Raw genomic sequence first — 12,942 nt, forward strand, 5'->3', positions numbered from 1 at the left:
CTTTGAATGCAGTGTTATTTCATTTAAAATTTCAAAAAAATGTTGCGGCTCCCATTGTTTTCTATAATTTGTGAAACTGGTCAAAATGGCTCTTTGACTGGTAAAGGATGCCGACCCCTGGTATATACACTTCACTGCCGATGTGGGGGGGCGCCACCTAAAATCTTGCCGAGGGCGCCTGATTGGTTAGGGCCGGGCCTGGGTAACACTATAGTAGCAAGCAGTAGAGAATGTAAAGTGATTTGTTAAACCAAATATTGTGTGTTTTTTCCATATACAACAATCTATCTGGACTGGATAAGAGAATCGATATGGAATCGGTTCGATAAGAGTATTTGATAATAGGCTCAAACTCGATAATTTCTTATCAAACATCATCCCTACATAACAGTGTCACTATATATTAAACCAGGGGTCGGCAACCCAACATGTTGAAAGAGCCATATTGGACCAAAAATACAAAAAACAAATCTGTCTGAAGCCGGAAAAAGTTAAAAGCCTTATATAAGTGTTACACATTAAGTTTGTGTCTCCTGGAAATTACTGGCTTAAAACTGCCAAAGGTATAGATGTGTGTGCCCAAATTAAAGGAAAGGACCCATTACCTCCCTGCTTGGCACTCAGCATCAAGGGTTGGAATTGGGGGTTAAATCGCCAAAATGATTCCCGGGCGCAGCCACCGCTTCTGCTCGCTGCTCCTCTCACCTCCTTACCCCCTGGGGTCAAATGCAGAGGATAATCTCACCACACCTAGTGTGTGTGTGTGACAACCATTGGTACTTTAACTTAAAAACAAAACAAAAAAACCTTATGATTTGTACATTTTCAGAATGTGCATTCTATTTTTAAACAAAGAAAACAATCTGAAGTCGTCTTTACTTTTAAGTTACCGTGCCATGATTTTGGAGTATATTTTTCTCCTAAAATGAGTTCGACACCCCTGCTATAGTGTATTTTTTTGTATAATGAGCACGTGAGGAAAAACAGCGACACCCAAAGGTTGATTCTAGAATTGCAGCAAATGCAAAAACAAATACATTGTGCTCAACAAAAAAAAAACACGCGCGCAAACTCATCACGTGTCATCTTTTTATAGTCTGCGTCTTTGCACGACTTTTCACACTTTAAACATTACGGGGAAGATGAGCGGGAAGGAGTGTGAGGTTAATGTGTTGCAGGTGCCCCCCCCCCCCCCCCCCCCCCCCCCATGCGTACGTTAAGTACATAATAGAAGATGCGTACACATGAAAAGTCCACTTTCCCTCTCCTTGCTTTTATGATGCGTTCAACCGAGGCGGAATCACCACTGGAACAGCCCCAAGGTGCGACACACCCACCTCCTCGTACTTATACTTGCGTACCTCGATAACCATACCGCCTCTCCGCAAGCATCGTTCAGACACGGAGGGGATTCGCGAAACTCTCATTTACGCGTGGAAGTGGAAGAAGAAGAAAGCCATGGCGGCAAAGCGCGGCGTGGCTCCGGCGTCCGACGGAGGACAGACGAAGTCCAGGCAGCAAGACGAAAGAGGCTACTGGGGCACCAAAACAGAGTTTATCCTCACTGTGATGGGTGCCATCATCGGACCTGGCAACGTGTGGAGGTTCCCTTACCTGTGCTACAGAAACGGCGGAGGTTGGTTGCGTTTTATTTTTAGTTTGTATTATTATTCCATAATACAGCTGGCTCTAATATGGTTTAATTCATTTTAGGTGTGTTCTTCATCCCGTACGTTTTGTTCATGGTCATCTGCGGGATTCCACTGTTTTTCCTGGAGACCGCGTTAGGACAGTACACCAATCAGGGTGGAATTACATGCTGGAGGAAGATATGTCCACTTTTTCAAGGTGTGTGCTTTTATGCACGTCGATGAAGCGCAACTTGGCTTGACGCGAATGTGCGTGGCGTTATTGAAGGGTTTAGCGCCGTTTTGTCGACTTAGACCAGGGGTCGGCAACCCGCGGCTCTAGAGCCGCATGCGGCTCTTTAGCGCCGCCCTAGTGGCTCTCTGGAGCTTTTTAAAAAATGTATGAAAAATGGAAAAAGATGAGGGGGAAAAAAAATCTATTTTTTGTTTTAATATGGTTTCTGTAGGAGGACAAACATGACACAAGCCTCCCTAATTGTTACAAAGCACACAGTTTATATTAAACATGCTTCACTGATTCAAGTATTTGGCGAGCGCCGTTTTGTCCTACTAATTTTGGCGGTCCTTGAACTCACCTTAGTTTGTTTACATGTATAACTTTCTCCGACTTTCTAGGACGTGTTTTATGCCACTTCTTTTTCAGTGTCATTTTGTCCACCAAACTTTTAACGTTGTGCATGAAAGGTGAGTTTTGTTGATGTTATTGACTTGTGTGGAGTGCTAATCAGACATATTTGGTCACTGCATGACTGCAAGCTAATCGATGCTAACATGCTATTTAGGCTAGCTATATGTACATATTGCATCATTATGCCTCATTTGTAGCTATATTTGAGGTCATTTAGTTTCCTTTAAGTCCTCTTAATTCAATTTATATCTCATGACACACTATCTGTATGTAATATGGCTTTTAATTTTTTGCGGCTCCAGACTGATTTGTTTTTGTATTTTTGGTCCAATATGGCTCTTTCAACATTTTGGGTTGCTGACCCCTGACTTAGACGAACTTTATTTGATCCACAAGGGAACTTGTTCCCACACAGTAGCTCAGTTACAAAAGGATGGAAAGGATAATGCTGGTATGAAGTAGACTAAAAATGTACCACAGTAGCAATATAAAATGTAACATATATGTAATATTGACATATTATATACACCAGGGGTGTCAAACTCATTTTAGATCGGGGGGCCACATGGAGAAAAATCTACTCCCAAGTGGGCTGTACTGGTAAAATCACGGCACAATAACTTAAATATAAAGACGACTTCAGAATGTTTTCTTTCTTTAAAAATAGAACAAGCACATTCTGAAAATGTACAAATCATAATGTTGTTGTTTTTTGGTTTTTTTTACACTTACATGTTGCGGTTAATAGTATTCTATCTTTATTTGTCGTTATTTATACTTTCTGAATAAATTAAGAGATAATGTTCATCAATCAGGGCAGCACGGTGGTACAGGGGTCAGTGCATGTGCCTCACAATACGAAGGTCCTAAGTAGTCCTGGGTTCAATCCCGGGCTCGGTATCTTTCTGTGTGGAGTTTGCATGTTCTCCTCGTGACTGCGTGGGTTCCCTCCGGGTACTCCGGCTTCCTCCCACCGCCAAAAACATGCACCTGGGGATAGGTTGATTGGCAACACTAAATTGGCCCTAGTGTGTGAATGTGAGTGTGAATGTTGTCTGTCTATCTGTGTTGGCCCTGCAATGAGGTGGCGACTTGTCCAGGGTGTACCCCGCCTTCCGCCCGAATGCAGCTGAGATAGGCTCCAGCACCCCCCGCGACCCCAAAAGGGACAAGCGGTAGAAAATGGATGGATGGATGTTCATCAATCAACTTATTGGTGTTCATTTGCAATCTATCAAGATAAAACATCCATCCATCCATTTTCTACCACGTATTCCCTTCGGGGTTGCGGGGGGCGCTGGAGCCTATCTCAGCTACAATTGGGCGGAAAGCGGGGTACACCCTGGACAAGTCGCCACCTCATCGCAGGGTCAACACAGATAGACATACGAAGGCCCTGAGTAGTCGTGAGTTCAATCCCGGCCTTGGGATCTTTCTGTGTGGAGTGTGCATGTTCTCCCCGTGACTGCGTGGGTTCCCTCCGGGTACTCCGGCTTCCTCCCACCTCCAAAGACATGCACCTGGGGATAGATTGATTGGCAACACTAAATTGGCCCTAGTGTGTGAATGTGAGTGTGAATGTTGTCTAATTATATCCAAATCAAATTACAGTATGTTTTTTATGTAGTTTGATCATTTTCCTCGACTGATGTACTAACATGTGATTTATTTTGTACATATGTAGCATCATCTACAAAGACACAAATAATTGCTATTGCGACATCCAGCGGACACATTTAGAACAGCAGTTTCTTTCATTAAAAAATTTCAGGTTAATTTTTATACTTGGCAAACTCATCCCGCGGGCCGGATAAGACCTGTTTGCGGACCTGATCCGGCCCTCGGTCCAGCACCTCTGGTATATACAGTATATAATATATACTGATATATTACATTATATTATATTTTTAGACTTAGACTTAGACAAACTTTTAATGATCCACAAGGGAAATTGTTCAACACAGTAGCTCAGTTACAATGATGGAAAGTGTAAGGATGGAAAGGACAATGCAGGTATAAATAGACTAATATAGCGATAAAAAATCTAACATATATACGAATATATACATAATATGCGTACAGAATAATATATATACAGATATATTATATTATGTCTATAACATATATGCAATATATACCAATGACCATGTACAATATTACAGTATATGTGACAGCAGCAGCATAAAATAGAGAGTAGATCCAGCAGGAAATAGAAAATAGACATTATAAACAAAGAGAAGTAGCTAACATGTCAGGTGTTAGATAATAGGCAGATGTCATCTATTGCTGTATGGCGAGTGATAATACAGCTGGATGGAGTGCGGAATGAAGGAGTTCTTGAATCGCACAGTGCGGGAAGGAAGTTGAAGGAGCCTGTTGGAGTATGAGCTCCGCTGTCCCTTAATTTATATAATATATTTATATAATATATACAATATATAACAAATCCCAATTACCATGTACAATATTACAGTATATATAACAGCTTCAGCAAAAAAAAAAAAAAAAAAAAGGGCAGCATGAAATAGAAAGTAGATCCAGCAGAAAATATACATTATAAACAAAGAGAGGTAGCTAACATAGAGGTGGTCAGGTAATAGACAGATATCATCTATTGCTGTATGGCGAGTGATTATACAGCTGATTAAACAACTCTTTGCATGCAGGCATGGGCTACGCAAGTCACCTCATCATCGCATTCGGCGCCACCTCCTACATTGTTATCATTGCCTGGGCATTCTTTTACCTCTTCTCCTCCTTCGGTGCCGACTTGCCTTGGGCCACATGTGGACACGAGTGGAACACAGGTGGGTGACCCCTGCAAGAAAGAGCCCGACTTCATCACCTTATTATTTAAACATAGATTTTGCACTTTTTTTGTTGCTGTACTTGCCTTGCTTCCTTGCACTTGTAGAGTCATGCCTTGATGTCAGCCTTGTGAATCAGAGCCTCGGAGTGACACGCAGAAAAAACAGCACTCTGCCGGTTGTAGAGTTCTGGCAGTAAGAGCGTTCTCACTTTCTCTCTCCTCCCTGTCATCCCTCAATCGTCTTCCCGTCACTCTTGTTCGTTGTCGCCCTCGCCATGGCCACCATTTCCCCTTGTGCTCTCCACATGCAGGCGGAGAGTGCTGAAGATCTCCGGTGGTATCGAGGAGGTGGGCAGCCTGAGGTGGGAACTGGCCCTGTGCCTCATCCTGGCCTGGATCATCTGCTACTTCTGCGTTTGGAAGGGAATCAAGTCCACAGGGAAGGTAAGATGCCGCATTTCCTTTGAGTCACAGTGGAACCTCAAAAAGTTGAATATGTTTTCATGTTTCCCCAATGCCAAGTGAAATAAATTGCATAAACTTTTATCAACTTTACAGGCAATGTTTTTAAGGGATCCTATCATGCAAATCAAACTTTTCTTACCTATTTGTACCTGTTGTTGTGTATTTGAGATCTGCATAAGTCCCGGGAATTTGTAATCAAACCATGGAAGCATTGCGGAGATATTTATAAAACAATCTTGCCGTCCTTCATACTTCCCTTTAAACGAGCCATTTGAAATGTCCTCTGTCCTGTGACGTTTTCTGACGTCGTAGTCAATAAGCTCCTTCCTTTTCGCTATAGCCTCTTGTTGTGGGGCAGACTGGTTCGTACGTGCACATGCGTCCTCCGCCGTTGCCATTTCTAATACAAAGTTCAAACTTAGTCTGTCAGTGGACTCCATTTGAAAGTGCTAAAAAACTACAACATAGCTGACGGGGGAAAGACGCTGTCAAAGTGGGGGCACGTAAATAAGACTGCGCACAAAACGGCGCATCCTGAAGAGACGGTCAGAAAGCGGCTTGAAGAAGGTCTGTTAAACATAATTTATGCAACATTTTGACCAAAGGAACCACAGGGAAGTGTTTTAAGTGCAGAAAAAAATCATAATATGACCCCTTGAAGTAGCAATTCAATATTTATGCTGTTTTACAAGCAGGGGCGTATTAAATAAAATCAAATCAACTTTATTTATAAAGCACATTTAAAATTTACCACAGGGGTAGCCAAAGTGCTGTACAATGGGCAGGTTAAAAGATAATACGAGTACCGAGCAAACACAACACAACACAAACAAAACACGATAAAAAATAAATAAATAAAATAGAATAAATAAAAACAGGTTCACAGCATGTGTATTATGGGGCGCCATTGAAGGATGGATATCACTCAGTGTTAAAAGCTATGGAATAAAAGTATGTTTTTAAGAGAGATTTAAAAACAGGAAGAGAGGAGGCTTGTCTAATACTCAGAGGTAGGTCGTTCCAGAGCTTGGGAGCAGCAGCGGCGAAAGCTCTGTCACCTCTAAGCTTCAGCCTTGTGTCAGGGACCGTCAACAGCAGCTGATCGGCTGATCTTAAGGATCGGGTGGGGCAGTAAGGCTGAAGGAGGTCGGAGAGATAGGTTGGCGCGAGGTTGTTTAGACATTTAAAAAAAAATAAAAGGAGTTTAAAATTGATTCGATAACGCACAGGGAGCCAGTGAAGGGACGCTAATATAGGGGTGATAGCACCAAATTCTGGGCCCCCATACATCAGACTCCTAAAAGGCCCCCACATCCCACCCTAAATGTAACACACACACACCCACACACACACTTACATGCAATACAAACGTTTTACTGCATGAATTTGGTTGAAATCAGCCTTTTAAAACAAGTTACATTTAGATTGTTTACTTTTAAAAGATGGGATTAACAAAACTAAAACCTACCTCCATAAACCCCCCTGAATAATTAGATTATATTTAAAAAAAAAAGTAAGTTACAAAAAAAAAATCGTTTTACAAAACGTGCCAACAAATTAATTTTAAAGTGGCTAGAATATATAACCTGTCATCATTCACTTAAATATGATTCCAAATCTGTCAAGTTTTTTCTTTACCTCAGAGTGTAGATATTAGCTGACACACATAGGAATACCATCAGTGGATAGTACAAATCATGATAATACACCATTAGTTTTATGACTATAGTAATATTAGTGCAATTCCTGGGAGTTAAGTCCCGCCCTCTGTTTGTAATTTAATCGAGGGTCCTTGAATGCACCAGTTATGGGCAATTAGATGCAAAAGTGAAACATGTACATAACTCTCTCTTGTGCTCCCACTGACAGATGTCTCATATGTTTGTGTGTTTAAAGTTAGGTTTACCGCTATCCAGGTTGAACAAACCATTTTTTATTTTTAAAAGGGGTCTAGGTAGTTTTCAACATTCTTAATTTGATTTAAGCAACCTTATTATTGATCTTCCACAGGTATATTGAATTTATGTGAACATTGAAGATTTTTTAAAAATTTGAAAAATTACATGGAAGCAGAAAAAATCTGCCTTTTTACAAAAGCACAGGTCGCACCTGTGGTTGGGGCCTCGGTACAATATCCCCACTTCGACGCCTTTGCAATGATTTGCAAATCATTTTCAACCCATATTCAGTTGAATATGCTACAAAGACAACATATTTGATGTTCAAACTGATCAAAAAATTTTTTTTGCAAATAATCTTTAACTTTAGAATTTGATGCCAGTGACAAATGTGACAAAGAAGTTGGGAAAGGTGGCAATAAATACTGATAAAGTTGAGGAATGCTCATCAAACACTTATTTGGAACATCCCACAGGTGAACAGGCAAATTGGGAACAGGTGGGTGCCATGATTGGGTATAAAAGTAGATTCCATGAAATGCTCAGTCATTCACAAACAAGGATGGGGCGAGGGTCACCACTTTGTCAACAAATGTGTGAGCAAATTGTTGAACAGTTTAAGAAAAACCTTTCTCAACCAGCTATTGCAAGGAATTTAGGGATTTCACTATCTACGGTCCGTAATATCATCAAAAGGTTCAGAGAATCTGGAGAAATCACTGCATGTAAGCAGCTAAGCCCGTGACCTTCGATCTCTCAGGCTGTACTGCATCAACAAGCAACATAAGTGTGTAAAGAATATCACCACATAGGCTCAGGAACACTTCAGAAACCGACTGTCAGTAACTACAGTTGGTTGCTACGTCTGTAAGTGCAAGTTAAAACTCTCCTATGCAAGGCGAAAACTGTTTATCAACAACACCCAGAAACGCCGTCGGCTTCGCTGGGCCTGAGCTCATCTAAGATGGACTGATACAAAGTGGAAAACTGTTCTGTGGTCTGACGAGTCCACATTTCAAATTGTTTTTGGAAACTGTGGACGTCGTGTCCTCCAGACCAAAGAGGAAAGGAACCATCCGGATTGTTCTAGGCGCAAAGTTGAAAAGCCAGCATCTGTGATGGTAGGGGGGTGTATTAGTGCCCAAGACATGGGTAACTTACACATCTGTGAAGGCGCTATTAATGCTGAAAGGTACATACAGGTTTTGGAGCAACATATGTTGCCATCCAAGCAACGTTACCATGGACGCCGCTGCTTATTTCAGCAAGACAATGCCAAGCCACGTGTTACATCAACATGGCTTCATAGAAAAAAAGTGCGGGTACTAGACTGGCCTGCCTGTAGTCCAGACCTGTCTCCCATTGAAAATATGTGGCGCATTAGGAAGCCTAAAATACCACAACGGAGACCCCCGGACTGTTGAACAACTTAAGCTGTACATCAAGCAAGAATGGGAAAGAATTCCACCTGAGAAGCTTAAAAAATGTGTCTCCTCAGTTCCCAAACGTTTACTGAGTGTTGTTAAAAGGAAAGGCCATGTAACACAGTGGTGAACATGCCCTTTACCAACTACTTTGGCACGTGTTGCAGCCATGAAATTCTAAGTTAATTATTATTTGCAAAAAAAAAAAAAAGTTTATGAGTTTGAACATCAAATATCTTGTCTTTGTAGTGCATTCAAATGAATATGGGTTGAAAAGGATTTGCAAATCATTGTATTCCGTTTATATTTACATCTAACACAATTTCCCAACTCATATGGAAACGGGGTTTGTAAAATAAAGTAAAACTACTCACCTCTTCAAGACAGCTGACAACCTCATAATACTTTGTTTCAAGGTGCAACCTGTCTCCATCATTAAACAGTTTTATCAAGTGGCAGGCAATTTTTTAAAGTCCAACTTTTATAGCTGTCATACATGTGTAAAGAACATTTAAACGCTGTATAATACAAGTATGATAAAGTAAAACTACTTACCCTCTTAGACATGTTTGTTTCAGACAAAAACTGTCACCATCATACAACCGCTACTATCTGTGCAGACAATGTTTTGAGATAACAATTCAACATTCATAGCATGGCATAAATGCGTAAAGACAAGTTAAACACTGTGTATTAAAACTAAAATAAAGTAAAACTACTCACCCTTTCATGACATCAAACAGGCACATTGCAATGCTTTGTTCCAGACTTAAACTGTCACCAGCATAAAACCTTTTTACACCGCTGTCATACAGGTATGAAGGAAAGTTAAGCACTGGTAAATACAATTTAAATAAAGCAGAACGACTCACTCGTTAATGATAGAGAGGCAATAAGAAGGCATTTACAGAGTGGAGTTTATAGGTAAATATTGCTGGATTTAATATATTTTAGTGTGTCAACAGGCATTTATAATAAATCAGGTGTGAATGTGAGTGTGAATGTTGTCTGTCTGTGTTGGCACTGTGATGAGGTGGTGACTTGTCCAGGGTGTACCCCGCCTTCCGCCCGAATGCAGCTCAGATGGGCTCCAGCACCCCCGGTGACCCCAAAAGGGACAAGCGGTAGAAAATGGATGAATGGATTCTAATGCTTATATTGTACAGCCCACAGACCTAATACAGTAAGTTTCTGGTTGTCATTATTCTTTGTCTACCCTGAAAAAAAAAAAAGAACACACACTTCTGGACTTAATCTTTTAGATGCTCACCGAGCTAAAGTCTCACAAGGTTTTTAGTTTGACTGTCGGGGCATATTTTTCCAGACCATGTTGGCTAAATTTTAAATTCCTTTGACGTGGAAGGTTCCACTGTATCCTGTTTGCTTCGACCTAATGTGACTTTTGCTCATCGAGTGCACGCCCACTTGACATATGTAAAGTCAAATCAATCAATCAATCAATATTTATTTATATAGCCCTAAATCACAAGTGTCTCAAAGGGCTGCACAAGCCACAACGACATCCTCGGTACAGAGCCCACATAAGGGCAAGGAAAAACTCACCCCAGTGGGACGTCGATGTGAATGACTATGATAAACCTTGGAGAGGACCGCATATGTGGGTAACCCCCCCCTCTAGGGAGACCGAATGCAATGGATGTCGAGTGGGTCTAACATAATATTGTGAGAGTACAGTCCATAGTGGATCCAGCAAACAGTAAGAGTCCAGTCCATAGTGGGGTCAGCAGGAAACCATCCCGAGCAGAGACGAGTCAGCAGCGCAGAGATGTTTCCAACCGATATACAGGCGAGCGGTCCACCCCGGGTCCCGACCCCGGACAGCCAGCACCCCATCCATGGCCACCGGACCTGTGTGTCTCCCCTTCCACAAGGGGTAGGGGGGAGCAGAGGAGAAAAGAAAAGAAACGGCAGATCAACTGGTCTAAAAAAGAGGGGGCTATTCAAAGGCTAGAGTATACAAATGAGTTTTGAGATGGGACTTAAATGCTTCTACTGAGGTAGCATCTCTAACTGTTACCGGGAGGGCATTCCATAGTACTGGAGCCCGAATAGAAAACGCTCTACAGCCCGCAGACTGTTTTTGGGCTCTGGGAATCACTAATAAGCCGGAGTTCTTTGAACGCAGATTTCTTGCCGGGACATATAGTACAATACAATCGGCAAGATAGGATGGAGCTAGACCGTGTAGTATTTTATACGTAAGTAGTAAAACCTTGAAGTCGCATCTTAAGTGCACAGGAAGCCAGTGCAGGTGAGCCAGTTTAGACGTAATGTGATCAAACTTTCTTGAAATGAGATGTTCTGTCCCAGTAGGCACAAGACATTGATACAACGTTAATTATACATACGTGTCCTTTAAAACTGACTTTGAAACAACGTTGCAAAATAGTTGTATTTGTAAATTGAGACAACGTTGATGTCTAATGTTGAATCCAAGTTGTCGGTTGGGAAAGGACCGAATTTCAATGGTCAGATCAACGTCAGAACCCAAGATTGATTATACGTGTCAAAAAGCACGTTGTTTCAACGTTATGTTTGAGTTGCTCAACGTCAGGACCTAATTCAACAAGGTCTTGTGCCTGCTGGAGTATGTTTTGTAAACATAACACATTTACTTTCATACAATAGCAGGGTTTCTTGTGCCATAAATATAGGGGGCGCGTTAATTAATAACATTATTTATGAGAGAACTGCTTTTATTTGTTTTTTTTTGGCTGATAGCAAACCTGCGTCATTCCAGTCCCGAATCCTGATCCACTTAATGTTGTTCATTAGAATTGCCCTTTTGCGAGGTGTCTCTATAATAATCACATCTAATGCAATTAAAAAGATGAACAAAAAAACAACCTCTCAGGTTTGCATCTCTGCAGAAATTAGGACAGAATTACAAATCTCATTAGACCAGTGTTTTTCAACCACTGTGCCGTGGCACACTAATGTGCCGTGAGATACAGTCTGGTGTGCCGTGGGAGATTATCTAGTTTCACCTATTTTGGTTAAAGATATTTTTTGCAAACCAGTAATTATAGTCTGCAAATGATGTGTTGTTGTTGAGTGTCGGTGCTGTCTAGAGCTCGGCAGAGTAACCGTGTAATACTCTTCCATATAAGTAGGTGGCAGCCGGTAGCTAGTACCTTTGTAGATGTCGGAAACAGCAGGAGGCAGCGTGCAGGTAAAAAGGTATCTAATGCTTAAACCAAAAATAAACAAAAAGGTGAGTGCCCCTAAGAAAAGGCATTGAAGCTTAGGGAATGCTATGCAGAACGAAACTAAAAATGAACTGGCTACAAAGTAAACAAAAACAGAATGCTGGACGACAGCAAAGACTTACTGTAGAGCAAAGACGGCGTCCACAAAGTACATCCGAACATGACATGACAATCAACAATGTCCCCACAAAGAAGGATAAAAAATCTGAAATATTATTGATTGCTAAAACAAAGTAGATGCGGGAAATATCGCTCAAAGGAAGAGATGAAACTGCTACAGGAAAATACCAAAAAAAGAGAAAAAGCCACCAAAATAGGAGCGCAAGACAAGAACTAAAACACTACACACAGGAAAACAGCAAAAACCTCAAAGTAAGTCACGGCGTGATGTGACAGGTCGTGACAGTGTACCTACTTTGAGACAAGAGCTATATTGATGCATGCTTGGTTATGGTTTGAATTCATATCCATCAATTGTGACAACGACTTTTTACTGTCAACTTAGTTTCATTTTTTAATGATTTCTGCTGGTGGTGTGCCTCTGGATTTTTTTCAACGCAAAAAATGTGCCTTGGCTCAAAAAAGGTTGAAAAACACTGCATTAGACGCACCTAATAAAGTGTCCTGACTGTGTCTTCTAATACTGTCCAATACTTTATGAACAACATTTTTTTTTAAAGAACACAACGGTAAGGCTTTGGCGGCGCCCCTCTTCCAGGGAGTCCTCCAAAAACAGGGATTAACAATACAGACTTTGATCTGATGTCATTTGTGTCCGCCCCTGACATCTGTTAACACCGATTGCACAAATCCTATGTCTCGTAAATGATCATGTCCCA

At 41.2% G+C, this 12,942-nt stretch overlaps 1 protein-coding gene across 1 annotated transcript in view; it reads left to right on the forward strand.

The window, feature by feature from the left end:
- The first annotated feature begins 1,399 nt into the window (after positions 1–1,399).
- Positions 1,400–12,942, forward strand: part of LOC133607666 (sodium- and chloride-dependent GABA transporter 2-like) — a 36,985-nt gene continuing 25,442 nt past the window's right edge. Inside the window, exons 1-5 of the mRNA XM_061962510.2 lie at positions 1,400–1,636; positions 1,714–1,848; positions 4,944–5,084; positions 5,192–5,279; positions 5,398–5,530. Of these exons, the coding sequence (XP_061818494.1) occupies positions 1,459–1,636; positions 1,714–1,848; positions 4,944–5,084; positions 5,192–5,279; positions 5,398–5,530 (675 nt within the window). The 5' untranslated portion in view covers positions 1,400–1,458. The remainder of the gene's footprint in view (positions 1,637–1,713; positions 1,849–4,943; positions 5,085–5,191; positions 5,280–5,397; positions 5,531–12,942) is intronic.

The sequence above is a fragment of the Nerophis lumbriciformis genome, linkage group LG09 (assembly GCF_033978685.3).
Source record: "Nerophis lumbriciformis linkage group LG09, RoL_Nlum_v2.1, whole genome shotgun sequence".
Lineage (NCBI taxonomy): Eukaryota > Metazoa > Chordata > Actinopteri > Syngnathiformes > Syngnathidae > Nerophis > Nerophis lumbriciformis.